Raw genomic sequence first — 16242 nt, 5'->3', positions numbered from 1 at the left:
AACTGAATGCTCCTTCCAGGTCATATTCTATTGATAATGAATATGTCAATCGGCTTCCGTAAACTAAGGACAGATTTATTTATTCTAGTTGGATATCGTTCCCCGGCTGTAGAAACAGGACGGCAGACTTTATTACCACCGATAACTGTGTGACATCCTCAGGCAGTGAACGGAGAACTTGTTCCTGAGCTATAGAAAATGAGGGCAATAAACCATTCCTGGAATACAGATGCAGATGTAATCTGAAAGTCATTTCTGCTAAGTGTTTTTGGAATTAATTATACATGGCATGCAAATGTGCATTTCCTGATCAGTACAAAAGAGCATCTTTTAGAATTATTTGAAATAATTAGCATTCATTTCTCGTAGAAATCCTGTATAAAAATAACATAGTATAATTTCAGCGTTACCAACAGCAATGTATTTAACAACAATACGTGACTTCGGCTGCAGTCTACAGCCCTGTACTCACAAGGCGATATAATGAGCAATACCGCTCATTTAGCCCTTCTGAGTGATATAGTTCATTATATCTTCCAGTGTGTATGCTCTGCACGACGGCCGATGCGCACTCCCGCGCGTCGTTAATGACCCCCACTGCCGTCTGTGCATGCACAGACAAAGGGGCGGATCATTAGCGAGGGTCATGCCGCAGAATGCACCAGGGCCCCCGCTCCTCCTGGCACGCATCAGCAAGTGCGTATGCACACCGCATGTCATGAGAATGCTGTGGGCTTGTCATGAGAGTGCTGTGGGCGTGTAGTAAAAGCTCAGTGTGATTCTGCAAGCGTCCACACTAATAATGACAGTTGTTGCCCTCTGCAGACAGCAGCGGAGGCTGGGAGAATGGTGAATGGATGCCTGTGTGCGGCATAAACACACCAACTACTAAATACGGCGGCGACAAAACCGCCCCATCTGACCGGCATAACCAACGCTGGGACAGTCTCACCACCACTTATCTGGCCAGTGTGGGCACTCTCATAGAGGAGTGCCAAATTGCCCCTCCCCCGCAAAGGCAGGACACACCCGCCATCTTTCAAGGGGCAGTGCCTCCCAACGCCCACTTATGCGACAAGTGACCGCTGGCCTGTGATGCTGTACCGCCTAATTTAAGAGAAGTTAATTTGGGTGCCTGAAAGGCTACTTCTGAAAGAGGAAGTAGCCCCTGCAGGATCCTGCTGATATACCCCTCTCCTAAGTCCACGCCCCACTTTTCCTTCATAGGCTACCACAAAAAACTGCAATTGCAACCAAACTTGAGACAACTAGCAGTCATCAACGTCTATTGCAAACACAAAATGTAATCCTGCTAACTACGCTCTGGCTTAGGCAGCCCTCGCTTACTCAATGCTGCCCATCTCTGGATGAGGCTCACAGTGTCACACAGTATCGGAAAACCCTGAAGTCTGTTGCTATCCTGATGCGCCCCAGTAGTTCATGCAACTGAATTGTTTGCCGAATGTTCCTGCAAAAGCAATGTGGCGGTATAGTAATTGTGGGAAGCCATGGAAGCCTGATTTGTTACTTTGGGCCTGATTCATTTCATACCTGTTTGTAAGGCTGCGTACACTCGCAGACTAGCAAACAGGTCAGCGCCACCCACCATGCTGACAAACACCAGGCCTCTTCTCCAATGCCAGCGCCACCCAGATCCCCTTGCTAGCATGCAAGGGCATGTGTACGAGAACCCTTCCCCTCGCATGTGGCCTAAGGGGACAGAAATCATTTGATGGTCGCTGAATGATTTCTCTCCCCTTAGGAAATAAAAGTCGGTGAAAACGGACCTTTATTTCACACGGAGATGGCCGTAAAGGGGTCGGGCGCTGACAGTGGCGTAACTATAGGGCCGCAGCCCTTGCGGTGGCGGGGAGGCACCGGGGGTCTGCGGGAGCTATTGTTTCTCCCCTAGCTCCGCCCTCCTTGTGGGTGCAGTGGGGAGCTGGCAGGGGGGTCCGTGCGGTGCGGGGGTACCACTACCTGCGGTCAGGAAGAGGCTGGACTCTGGAGATCCCTGCGGCTCTGAGAGTATGATGTTGCCCGGGTCCCTGCAGTGAAGTGGAAATAACGCGCTATCTCCGCCGCCCGGCGGCACGGGAAGCTCTTCTGACTTTGAAAACACTGGGCGCATGCTGATTGGCTGAATCTCAGCCAATCAGTGTGCGGCCAGTGTTTTCAAAGTTAGAAGCGCTTCCCGTGCCGCCGGGCGGCGGAGATAGCGCGTTATTTCCACTTCACTGCAGGGACCCCGGCAACATCATACCTCCAGGCTCTCCCTGAACACAGGTACCCCCGCGCAAGCACTGACCCCCCCCCCCCCCCCCCGCCAGCCCCCCGGGGGGTGTGTGTGTGTGTGTCTTGTCTTTTAACTAGGGAGAGGGGGTGGCGGAGAAATTGTCCCAGAAGGGGGAGGGGGAAGTTTTTGTTATGCCACTGGGCGCTGATATCATGTGGTGCCAGATGCTCGCCCTGCAACTCCACAGCACTCTCATGACACGCCCACAGAACTCTCATGACACGCCCACGGCACTCTCATGACACGCCCACGGCACTCTCAAGACACGCCCACAGGACTCTCATGACATGGCAGCTTAGATCCATGTGTTTGACAAAACATCACTGATTTTGTGCTTCCTGCGTTGTTAGTGGGATACAAGTGAGCGCAATCATTCAGCAACGGACCACATCTGTTATTACCGTACCTCATTCTTTTCATGAATTTGGTGGTCAATCAACTGTAGGAGGAACCACATGATATTACGCAGGATAAAGGTTGTGATTAAGTTCCAGTGAATAATATTTCGTAGGCATCGTATGCTCCTAGGAAGGGAACAAAAGAGAAATAGGACAAATCAGATCACATATTACACATCTGCGTAGGCGAAATGCAGCGGGTACAGGTGAAATGCGTGACGTCTGCTCTGGAATTATTCAATTACTCAACTATAGTATAAAAACTTCCTCAACGTCTCTCCATATATACAGCCTTATGCAGAGTCGGACATAGGGTAGGGGGTCATAGGGTCAACGCATAAGAGGTCGTCATACATTAGGTCGACCCCAGAATGTCGACATGTGTCGACAGGGTTGGAAGGTCGACACATGCATTAGGTCAGCAATGGCTAGGTTGACAGTCAAAAGGTCGACATGAGTTTTTCAAAAAATTTGGCCCGAATGTCAACATGGTCGACACGGACACCGTCAAAGTGTTCCGCGTCCCCTCGCATATCTCGCTGCACTTGCCATGCTTCGGTCACGGTGCCTGGCTAGGCTCGGCACATGTCGGCAAAAGAAATGACTGTGAAAAATTGTTTGTGTTGACCTTCCAACCCTTTCAACTTTAGCCATGTCAACCTATATCATGAGTCGACCTAGCCCTGTCGGCCTTTAGTGGTCGACCCAATGCATGTCACCCTAATAACCAAATACCTACAGAAGAGAGTGCAGCGCGAAATCACGGTATCTGAATAATAGGTCGACACCTTCCAGGTCAAAAGTGAATATGTTGACAGCAAAAGGTCAACATTGACAAAATATCGACACTAAAACATCCACGCCGGCTCTGACTGGGAACAGCAAAGTGTGCCAAGTACAGCGGGAAAGGAGCTACACTAATTGGGGGTTGACGTGTTCACGTGTCAATGTCCTTATGTATGTCGATCTTTTGTAAATGCTGACCAGCTGCCAATTTCGACATAGACAATGTTGGCCCTTTGACCCACACTCTGACATCACACACGATATGCTCCTCCAACAGGCAAATGTGCATCAATCTCATAGTCAAGTATTTCCCAATTTGATTGTTGAAGACCAAATTGTCCAGGAACTGTGCAGCATCCAATCGGACGTCAGTATTTCTCTTACTGTAATGCTCTCAGTATACTGTCCATAGCCAATAACCAGCCACATCGATGGACATTCCTCGATTGTAGAACTGTTGTAACTAAAATACTCCTGCATCAAGTTTTATACTTTATCTGCAGTTTCTTCTTTTAACATTCTATTTTTATTACTGATTTCCACAACACCATAAAGAAAACTGCTATACCTGTCACTAGCTGCTATAACACCGCAATAATGTTAAGAGTGAAAAATGGAGATATATATATATACAATATTAAATACAAATTTCTGTAATAAAACAGGAGAGTAAAATAAACAGCATAGCGAGTCCTCATCTCTTCATTTATACATAGAGGACCTTATTCACGTCCATGCGCTAGGCTGCCCCACCCCCCTCGCATGCCGAGTTCCCCGACACGCGTGGGAATGGATGTTTGTGCCTTTTTCTACAAGAATGTATCATTTACATAATGTGGGTGAAATCGGGGAGATTTACAGGCTTCTCAGGGAGTCAGGGAGATTGCTAAATTTTTAGGGAGTCTCCCTAACAATCGAGGTGAGATGGTAAGTTTGATGCTATATAGCATGGGTCTTCAAACTGTGGCCCTCCAGATGTTGTGGAACTACATGTCCCAGCATGCCTTGACAGTTTTGGCATGCTCTTATAGGGGAAAATGTGGCAATGTATGCTGGGACATGTAGTTTCACAACATCTGGAGGGCCACAGTTTGAAGACCCATGCTATATGGTATAACATTCTAGCAATTTAGGGAGGATCTTCTGATTCGCATAAACATCCTAGCATCTGATGTGTGACCTTATGCATGTATACATTTTCACATTTCACAACTTATAGAAACCTGAAATAACGATTCACAGACTTGGGTTTGGCAGAAATTGTTAGCGGAATTTATTTAATGTACTTTAAGCTAATTGATTGTATTATAGTCCCTTAATTAATGGTGGCCCAGAAAGAACGGCTAGTGATCTAAGCTCCACCCCACGACTTACGTAGGTAATGACATTTTCTCTAAACAACAAGCGGTATGGCTCTACCTACTGCATTGACTGCCCACCCGCAGGGCCGGTGCAAGGCACCGGAGCGCCCCAGGCGAGTCGGGGTGGGAGCGCCCCGGTGCCCGGGGGGGGGGGGGGGGGGAGTGTACCTGTCCTGCAGCTGTGTATATAAAGCTTGCGGCGGCGGCAGCGGGGGGTCCCTGCAGTCAAGAAATAACGAGCGCTATCCGCCTGGCTACGCGGAAGCGCTTCTGTTGTGGAAACACTGGCCGCACGGCGCACGCTGATTGGCTGAATCTCAGCCAATCAGCGTGCGGCCAGTGTTTCCACAACAGAAGCGCTTCCGCGTAGCCAGGCGGATAGCGCTTGTTATTTCTTGACTGCAGGGACCCCCATGCTGCCGCCGCCGTAAGCTTTATATACACAGCCGCAGGACAGGTACCCCCGCGGCACGGGGGGGGGGGGGGGGGCGCGAAATGCCGCCCTCCAGTGGCCGGCGCCCTAGGCAAATGCCTAGATTTGCCTAGTGGTGGCGCCGGCCCTGCCCACTTGACAGGGTGGTGTCGCTGTCCCCTAGCAGGTGATCCAGCGCAGGCCTATAGTCAATGAAAGGTGAGCGCACCGAAAACAACCGATGTAATGCATAATCATCGCTTAATGAAGACCTAAATCAATTAATCTGCCGTTCTTTCCCGCCTTTCAGCCAACGCATTTAAAGCCACCGCCCCCCCTAGCTAATCCAGAATTGGGTGGGAGGGTGGGAAATTCGGTACTTGTTTCCTATCTGGGCGCCCGTCGCGGGCATCGCGGGTACATTTATGTATGGCCGCGACGCGACCGACGCGATGCCCGCGATTTCCCATTGAAACCAATGTTAAACATGAAAATCGTGTCGGTCGCGTCGCGGCCGGCCATAAATGTACCCGCGATGCCCGCGACGCGATGCTCCCGATTTCCCATAGAAATCAATGTTAAAAGGCGCGATGGCCACGATTTTACTGTTAAATGCCTCAATCCACCCGATTTGGCCATAGGAATCAATGTTAAATGGGCCACAGAGCCCATTAACCCTTAAATGTCCCCCCAAATTTTTAACGCCACCCCACGATCCACGCCAACCCGAAGCGTGGCGAGCGCAGCGAGCCCGCGAGGGGCGGCGGTACGTGTCCTCCGACCTTTTCATGCCCTACTATCCACTAGGGCGTGGTGTGAGAATATAATAGTGTGGCGAGCGCAGCGAGCCACCGAGCCCGAAGCGTGGCGAGCCCCGCGAGGGGACGCAGATACCTTCACAGTTATGCGCGTCCCCTCGCGGGCTTCACAGGTGTCCGTGGCGAGGCGGACACCTGTGAAGCCCGCGAGGGGACGCGTCTACCTGTGAAGGTATCCGCGTCCCCTCGCGGGGCTCGCTGCGCTCGCCACGCTTCGGGCTCGGTGGCTCGCTGCGCTCGCCACACTATTATATTCTCACACCACGCCCTAGTGGATAGTAGGGCATGAAAAGGTCGGAGGACGCGTACCGCCGCCCCTCGCGGGCTCGCTGCGCTCGCCACGCTTCGGGTTGGCGTGGATCGTGGGGTGGCGTAAAAAATTTGGGGGGACATTTAAGGGTTAATTTGGCCTTTTTGGCCCCAAATCGGGTCCATTGAGGCATTTAACAGTCAAATCGCGGTCAATCTGCCGTTTTAACATTGTTCCCTATGGGAAAATCGCGGTCATCGCGGGCATCGCGGTCATCCCGATTTACCCGCGATGCCCGCGATTACCGCGATGACCGCGATTTTTACCCCCGATGACCGCGATTATGATCGTGGGCGCCCAGATAGGAAACAAGTACCGGAAATTCCATAAGGAAAAGAGGAAGGCTCCTCCTTCCTTGTCCCTATTATCCCAGCTCTCTGCCCTCCCCTGCTTCCTTAATGGATGCCGAGTCACATGCTTTCTTAGGTACACACAGCCTTGGATGTTTAATTCACTACCTTCCTATGGCAGTCATTACCTTGTTTGCCTTGCGAGTCCACCAAACCCCACCTTGCGAATGGTGGCCTTCGCCACCCATTCGCAAGGGCGATTCCTTTGCAGGGCCTGCAAATGGATGTCACATATCATCATTCGATGGTCGGCCACCATCGAATGATGGTGAAGGTGCAGGCCTATAAAAGTGACTCTGAAGTCACTTACATACAGTATGCGTGGACGCTCGGGATTAAGTGGGTGGGCAGCTGACATCCAGTAATGTCAGCTGGCCGCCCCCAGCACCCACAACATCTGGGGTTTTGCACGAGAACGCCCATAAAACGCTGGGCGTTTACATATGCAAATGGCCCTGTCCTCTGCCCCACGCCCCTCCACGTCCCCCACCCACACACTTGGGTGCGTGTGCCCAGCGAACACCCTGTTCATCGTGGCCGCACGCACACGGCGTATGTACATGCACAGAAATGACCTTGCGCATGCGGCCACCACGGACCCCTTGCGAACGAACGGACCTGAACAAGGCCCTATGTCATCAAGTCGCAGGAACAGGGTGCCTGGCCCTCTCATCTCTCCACTGCAATTATGGAGTGCCCCAGATACTCTAGAAGAGTAGGTGAAGGTGACCTCATTGTGAAGGGGTGTGGCCAAGCTATCTTGGGGTGTGGCTATGTCTCCCTGGTCAAGCTGACAGATGTGGGGAAGGGACCGATGTGAGCGACAAATATTTTATATGAAAGCGATATACTGTACCTGTAATTAAACGATCATATAAACCCAATTTCACCAATTAAATGTCTAATTTCCCTGTTATTCATAGCATCGCAGGAACTGTAGGAAAAAGTAACCAAAGGACTTACCTTAAGCACAAAAAAAGTAGAAAGGCAATGACGAGCGCCAACACGGATATGCAGTGCCCCAGGTAGTGTATTATAAGAGCGATCTTGTAATGTAGATCATCCTTCCGCTGGAGACAGGAATATAATGTGATTACATTAGCATGACTCCCCGCAATAATGTTACAGGACATTTAATCTGTTTAGGAAGCACTAATTATCGTCCCTGGCTGGGGAATAATCTCATACAGTAATAATAGGTCCGCACAAGTTATTTTGGGATGAGTGAAAACTGTGGACAAGAGAAGATATGCTGCAAAATGAATAACGGATATTAGAAATGGGGATTTTTTTATTCTATGCTAAATTGGTTTAAAACTCACACGTACAGCAGGTTAGCACATTGGGACTCATCTAATATGAGGCTGTATTACTACTGGCAGCCTCCCTGGTGTGTAAGCGACAGTTGGTATCTCCAGTCATGGTAGAATCCTGGCTATACCGTATAAAATCACTGCTTGTTATGACCCCTTCGTTCAATGCCACTGGTAGATGGGTTGTCCATTGGCAGGGTAGCTATTAAGGGTGTGGATCGTTTGGTCTACAACAACTAGGTCGACAAGCAGCATCGACACTACTAGGTCGACATGCAGAAAGGTCGACATGGGTCTAGGTCGACATGACATTAGGTTGACATCGGCAAGGTCGACAGTCAAATGGTCGACATGGGGTTTTTAACTGTTTTTTTTTTTACCCGAATGTCGACACAGTCGACATGGACATAGTTTGGAGTGCACTGCTTCCCTCGCAATGCTTAGGGCTATTTTATTCTCCCACCGCACCCTAGTGGATGGTAGGGCATGAAATACCACCTGTCGGCACATGTCGGCTCAAAAAACAGTGAAAAACCCCATGACGACCTATTGACTGTCGACCTAGCCCATGTCGACCTAATGCTTGTGTCGACCTAATGGCATGTCGACCTTGACCCATGTCGACCTTGACCCATGTCGACCCAATGCTTCTCGACCTAGTTGTTGTAGACCTAATGACCATATCCCACTATTAATGGTTGATGGCTTATACCTACAGCACTGGTCGAAAACCACAGATGAGAAAAAATCCAATAAAAATATAAATGTTAAAAAAAAAGAAAACCACAGATGATTGATCTCCATGCATTTCACAGATGGAAGCAGAACACTGGACCTCAGTATCAAACCATTGATGGTTGGAACCATTGATTGTCAATGGTCAAACCTAGGTAGTTCTTTGTGAGGGTTTAAAGACCAAAGGGACATTTGATGTGTCAATAACAGATCCTCACAAGTGTTATGGTGCCCCCATCTTCCCTAGTCCTGCTACAGTCCTGTGTACTCCAGCAAGCACACCTGCCGAGCGTCCTGAGACCCAAACCTGGCTTGTGCTACAGTGTCCGTGTTCCTGGTCCCAGTCAGCAGTCCTGTCTGCCTACGCTGCAGGTTCCTGAGATCTGCCTTCAGTATTACCATCATTCCAGATAAGTCAGGGGCTTCTCCCTGCAGCTGCTTCGTTTATTATTATATTGTATGGTACCATCTCTGCATTGTTGCAGCAGCTCGCACTGGGGGTCAGGTTTGCCTTCTAGGGGCCATTCCTTCCCTGTACAGTAGTCTGGAGTTGTATTGTTTATTTACCACCTTAGGGCATTGTTGCACCCATGGGGAATATTCCCCGCATTTTGGTAGACTCTGGGGGTACCCCATCCTGTTTGTCTCTTTAGTTAGATTTCCTCTTGCGCCCTCTCCACCTCAGTGGACACATTGTCTTGGCGGCATCGGGGTCGGAACCGGCATAACCAGCTCCTGTTAGAGGTGAAACATAGCACCACACGTGCTCTAACAAGGCTGTTAGAGGTGAAGCTTAGCACCACACGTGTCCACCGACCATGGGGAGAGGCAACAGAGTTTAGGGGTCAGGGTTGGTGGTACCCTCCAGAGTCCTAACACTGTGGTATCTGTGAGAAGAGATGATGTTGAGCTTTGTACCTTTTTATCCAGAATGGCAATGCACTGGGTGTAATTCATCCATGATGCCCAAGTGCCATTCTCAAAACATTCTCTGAAAACAGTTCCTGAAATACAAGAAGACAAAAAGATGTTGGGAGCATGAATAATAAAATCCCTACAAATAATAATCAAACACAGCCCTGACGGGGGTACTCCAGCCTCATCCAATCAATTATTCTGACGGACAAAGATGCTTGAGAACAGCAAGTATGATAAGATGTGTAAGGGGAATTACTGTGTGGCATTATATGTATAAAGGCATTACTAATGTGTGGTATAATGTGTAAGGGGTATTTTTGTGTTGCATTATGTGTATAAGGGTCACTTTTACTGTGTGGCATTCTGTGCATAAGGTGCACTATTGTGTGGTGTAACAGGTAGAAAGGACACTACTGTGTGGTGCAGTGTGAATAAAGAGCAATATGTGCTCTTTATTCACATTCGGTGTGGTGTAATATGAATAACGAGCAATGGGTCAGGGGCGGAACTAACAACAGTGCCAACTAAAATCTTGCCTAGGGCATCTAATTTGCTAGGGCCGGCTCTGATTGAGGATCATTGTACTGACCGCCAGAGTGTAAAACTCAGAGAGAACTGTATTAGGTATAGTAAAGGTGAAACACATGCCATTGTGAAAGAAAATGTAACTATCAAGCTCTTACCATGGAAAACATATTCAAGACTGGTGGAGAGGATGCTGGCAGTCAGAAGACCAATAGCAGCATCCCGATAATAATAAAAATACTGTACTTACTGTACCCTTTCCTCCCATCTACTTCTAACCCCTCCTACCTAATGCTTACCTCTAGACTTCTCCCCCATAGCCTTACCATCCCTATTAGTGCCTAACCCTAACACTCCCTCCAAATGCAGCCTAAACCTCCCATCCCGTAGCCCAGAGGTTCCCAAACTGTGTGCCTCGGCTCCCTGGGGTGCCTCAGGACACTTGCAGGGGTGCTACGGGTTGGTGGTCCTGGGCCAGTTCAAATTATTCATGGTCAATTATTAATGGACAAAGGCCCTTATTCAGATCTGATCGCAGTACAAATTTGTTCTCAAAATGGGCAAAACCATGTGCACTGCAGGTGGGGCAGATGTAACATGTGCAGGGAGAGTTAAATTTGGGTGGGGTGTTTTGAAACTGAAATCTAAATTGCCGTGTAAAAATAATGCAGCCAGTATTTACCCTGCACAGAAACAAAATAACTCACACAAATCTAACTCTCTATACATGTTACATCTGCCCCACCTGCAGTGCACATGGTTTTGCCCATTTTGAGAACAAATTTGTACTGTGATCAGATCTGGATAAGGGCCCAAATCAGTGCTGGTGGCTGCCAATCATAAAATGTGTGTACAAGCAGAAGCAAATCCTGCCCTTTACCACATAACTGAACATCAGGATCACATATAAGCACAATCAAATTATTTTAATATTTTTCTACATTCTTTTGGTACCTAAGGGTGCAGTAAAAAAATTCTGATACTCTAGGGTGCCATGATTCAAAAAAGATTGGGAACCCCTGCTGTAGCCTAACCACAGCCTTCCCCTCATAATGCCTAATCCTACCCCCCCCCCCCCTTTCCCAATCCCACCCTCCTTACAGCCTGATCCCCCCCCCCAACTCTGCCCAGTGCCTAAACTTAACACCCCTCACCCTCCAACGCCCTAATACTAACCTGCCCTGGCACACTTATGATCATCAGGAAGCTGGCTGATGGGATTCCAGCATCTCCAGTGATGTCAGAATTTTGACCGCTGGCATCCCAATCACCGACATGCCGGGATGACTTAAGGTCCATACACACTGGGCGACTATGCCCAGTGTGTATTTTCATTTGCTGTTTATGGATCTCAATAGCCATTTATGCTTTCAAAGGTTCAAAGCGCTGACATTTCCAGATGAATGAGAAATGACCCCTCCCTTTTGTCACCTGAGTGACACACCTCTGATTGAGCAGCTTACCAACAAAAGTGTTGTGCAGTTGAGAGAGGCATAGATGGGTCAGCATTAGGAGGGATTGCTGACACCTGAGTGACATTGGAAAAGCCAGGGGTATCTCCAGGTAAGCTGGCTCTCAGATGTTATATGCCATTATCATGTGGCCTTACACTGGGCTATTAAGCCCAGACATATATGTTACTGCTAATGGGATGGGTTTGGGAGTGTGGTGCCCCCTGTGTTGGTAGGGCTGGTCTGCTCCAGGTTAGCACACCCTAACACTTTATTAACTCCTATTTTTCCTATCACATTGTTTATATTTTGTATTTTGATCACACCTTCACTTCCCTACATAGCACTTGTGTGCTTCTTATTAACCCTTACTAATTTTCATTTGTGTGCTGCCCTGGAGTACTCAGCCTGTGTCGGCATGTTGGGGGCCCACACCCCAGACCCATACCCAGTATTAGGGACCCCCAGTGACAGAGATGCCTTGACGTACGGCCTTGGGGCTTAGCCCTATATTATCTGCAGATATATGCAACCAAGATCTCTGTATTATCTGATTATTATGTAGTTATTTTCTCACTCAGGGGGAGATTTTCTAAGAATCTCCGCCCCCCTTCGCCGTCCATCGCATATTTAATTATCGCATATGTTGTAACATATGCGATAATTAAGGCAAAGGACAGCTCTTGCGTTAAGAGCTGTCCTTTGCGGTGAGAGTTGCCGGGTCCCAGCAGGTCCCGGCGGCTCCCCCCTCCCTCACACACCCGGCGCTGCTGCTGCTGCGCCGGGCTCTCCTCCTCCCTGCACCCGGAAGAGGATCAGTGCAGGGAGGAGGTCACAGGTCCGGGCAGCACAGCTCTGTGCTGCCCGGACACAGGTGAGGGGGCGATGCGGGGCGGCGGGGGGTCGGCGCGGGGCGGCGGAGGGTTGCGGTAGAAGCCCATTGGCTTCTATGGGGCATCGCCAGATTTTTCTGGCGATGCCCCCCGCCGCGGTAACCCGGCGGGGGATGCTTACAGCATCCCAAAATGCAGTAAAAACCCTGATAACGGGGTTTTTACCGCATTTTTCGCTTAGAGAATCTCCCCCTCAGTGTACAATTGGGATACAACATGTTTTTTTCCTAGACAGAATTACCCCTCCCTTTTGGTTAATCCTTTCTCCAAGCTGAATATACAGTATGAAGCATCCAACACATTTTTGAGGCAGCAGAACAAAATTGGGGGTAGTGAAATTCTTCACTACCCCATAGGGTTCAGCATGGTTATTAGGTTGACATGATAATGTCAAAAAAGAATATAGTCAACTTTTTTCATGATTTTTTAAAATTATTTTTGGTATTCTTTACTTATCACGGCGCCTATCGCGGCCATCGCGGGCATTGAATGCACTAAAAAATCGGGTGCGACGCGACCGACGCGATGCCCGCGATTTCCCATAGGGAACAATGTTAAATGTCTCAATTGACCCGGTTTTCCTGTTCAATGCCTCAATTGACCCGATTTTTCTATAGGAAACAATGTTAAATGGCCCACAGAGGCCAAATAGGCACCCTGAAGTGTGAAATGGCCCCCACAATTGTTAACGCCACCCCACGATCAACGTGAACCCGAAGCGTGGCGAGCGCAGCGAGCCCGCGAGGGCCGGCGGTACGCGTCCTACGACCTTTTCATACCGCCACTATCCACGTCGGCGTGGAGTTGAGAATAGAATAGTGTGGCGAGCGCAGCGAGCCACCGAGCCCGAAGCGTGGCGAGCCCCGCGAGGGGACGCGGATACCTGTGAAGCTCGCGAAGGGACGGGTTTACCTGTGAAGGTATCCGCGTCCCCTCGCGGGGCATCGCGTCGGTCGCGTCGCACCCGATTTTTAGTGCATTCAATGCCCGCGATGCCCGCAATTTTTTTACCTGCGATCAAAATCGTGGGCGCCATGCTAGGTAAAGAGTACCTTATTTTTAACTTTTTTGCTTGGAATGAAATATTACAATATATTTCTTTGGAAACCATCAATGTTCCCGTGTTCCAGTGCTTTAGAATAAAAAAAACATTCAGCAAATGTGTCAGATGACGGTCTCATGGGTCCGGAACAAACTGGCAAAATCAGTGTCAAATACGAGATATTCCCCTGGAATTGTGTTAGATTAACAGGAACAGTATGAATAATGTACTGTATAGGATTATGTAAAACATATTTACTTAATTCTGTAACTATAATTATGTAAAAATATAAAGATAACGATTCCATTATTATTTACTTATGGTCCATGTATATTAAAACAATCTATGATACTAATTAATAAAAAAGTCCCCCCCCCCCCATTCAGAATTTAGCAGAAAGATTGGAATCTGCAATTTTGTTAAACGTAAAATGCTATTTTTTTAAGTTTAACAAAATTAAATGTAAAATCAGGCTGGTGCTGCCTCTAAAAAAAAATTCATACATTAAATCTTGCTGCTGTCTCACTGACAACTCACAATTCTTCCTGCATGAAGAGTTATACACAATTAGCCACAATAAATTATGTTTATTGCCAGTGGTGTAGCTATGGCACTGCAGCCTAAGAGGTGGCTCCCTCTGGCAATGAGCATGTAACCCCTGGCAAAAAAAAAAAAAAAAGAAATACCTGGCAATGAGCATGTAACCCCTGGCAAAGAGAATGTGACCCCTGGCAACAAGCATTTAACCCTTGGCAACGAGCATTAAACCCCTGGCAATGAGAATGTAAACCCTGGCAATAAGCAGATAACCCCTGGCAATAAGCATGTAACCCTTGGCAACGAGCAAGAAACCCCTTACAATGAGCATGTAACCCCTGGCAACGAGCATGTAACCCTTATCAACAACTATGTAATCCCTTACAATGAGCATGTAACCCCTGGCAAAAAAACAAGAAACCCCTGGCAATGAGCATGTAACCCCTGGTAACGAGAATGTGACCCCTGGCAACAAGCATGTAACCCTTGGCAACGAGCATTAAACCCCTGGCAATGAGAATGTAAACCCTGGCAATAAGCAGATAACCCCTGGCAATAAGCATGTAACCCTTGGCAACAAGCAAGAAACCCCTGGCAACGAGCATGTAACCCTTATCAACGACTATGTAATCCCTTGCAATGAGCATGTAACCTCTGGCAATGACCAAGCAAGCCCTGGCAATGACATGTAACCGCTGGCAATGACCAAGCAACACCTGGCAATGAACATGTAGGTAAAAAGTCAATTGTAATTAATGTATAGGGGGGGGGGAGATGCAGAAACTTTTATTGACAGAGGAGCACAACATTACTAATTACGCCACTGTTCTTAGCCCTATTATGCACTTACTGTGTTTTATCTGCTTGGTATGGCCCTGTTTTCTCCTCTCAAAGCACCATGGCGTCTTATAAATCAATGCAAACAATAATCATGATATTGATAAAGACTACAGCTGCTTTCAAGGAGAAGAAAATAGCGCTGTACGTGCCATAATTGTCCTTTGTGTCTCACTGATAGGACATAATTGTCTGTCTTGTTATGGTACTTCAGGGACTGTTCTGGGACAATTAACTTTAGAAACACATTTTAGCATCATCTTATCTGTGTAAAGCCTCTGGCATTGCAATAAGATTTAAAGGTGACAGAGCAGAGGAGAGAATTTTAAAAAGTCTCGGCCCGGCTTCCACAATCTCTTGCAGTGAGCACAGAAACAGTAACTTTGCACTTGAAATCTCCTGGGGTATTTAAATGGTTCAGTGGTGTGAAAGGAGGATGGGGGGGGGGGGGGGGGGGGGGGGGGGAAGCAGAGACTGTTTTATTGGAGGGGTGAGTGCTGGGCAGTGGAGGGCCCGGGGAGGCTGCAGCATTTTCCTCTCTGGTTTCTCCCTATGGGCCAGATGTATGAAGCTTCAAAAGTGATAAAATAGAGAGTGATAAACAGCCAGCCAATCAGCTCCTACCTGCCATGTCACAGGCTGGGTTTGAAAAATAACAGGTAGGAGCTGATTGGCTGCTTGTATATCACTCTCCACTTTATCACTTTTTGAAGCTTGATACATCTGGCCTTAAATGCATACACACTGATTGCTCCCCCCCCCCCCAAATCCTGGTGAAGCCCCTGTGTTGGGCACGGAGCACCCTGCATATGAGGTAATTCAGACCTGATGACACGGCTGTGAATTCACATGGTGGCTGATTATCGATACACTGTGAATGTGTACGGTTTCCAGTACGCATGCGCAACGCCGAGCAGCGATTCAATTGTGCTTCTATTGCTATATGCACGTCATTTGCAAGGTGATCGACAAAAAGTAGCCAACTGGTGGTGGCAACCGCACGCTTAGTGGGAGTCCCAGAAAAAAGGCTGGGTGTCTGGGAAACGCAGATCAGGGATCCAGGGAGCTGGAGTGCAAGGAGGGGGCTGCCCAGCTGCTAGGAGAGCGCTGGGCATATCCCCAAATTGATGGGGATTGTTGAATAAGATCACACTCACCTGGTGTGTAGCTCCACCCCCTTTCTCTGATGGCTGTGCCTAACGGCCCTGATTTTACCAGAGCGAAAGTTGGGAGGTATGAAACTTCTGCACTGGTTAAGTA

General features: G+C 48.4%; 1 protein-coding gene across 2 annotated transcripts in view; it reads right to left on the bottom strand.

Annotated features, from left to right (window-relative positions):
* Positions 1-16242, bottom strand: part of CRHR2 (corticotropin releasing hormone receptor 2) — a 188832-nt gene that overhangs the window by 70339 nt on the left and 102251 nt on the right. For both annotated transcript variants that reach the window (XM_083186871.1, XM_083186872.1), the window contains 3 exons: positions 9698-9783; positions 7695-7801; positions 2703-2820 (listed from right to left, as the gene is read on the bottom strand). In XM_083186871.1, the coding sequence (XP_083042997.1) occupies positions 2703-2820; positions 7695-7801; positions 9698-9783 (311 nt within the window). The remainder of the gene's footprint in view (positions 1-2702; positions 2821-7694; positions 7802-9697; positions 9784-16242) is intronic.

Source organism: Crinia signifera, chromosome 5 (assembly GCF_055691185.1).
Source record: "Crinia signifera chromosome 5, ASM5569118v1, whole genome shotgun sequence".
Classification (NCBI taxonomy): Eukaryota; Metazoa; Chordata; class Amphibia; order Anura; family Myobatrachidae; genus Crinia; species Crinia signifera.
This window is presented reverse-complemented; position numbering and strand designations above follow the sequence as displayed.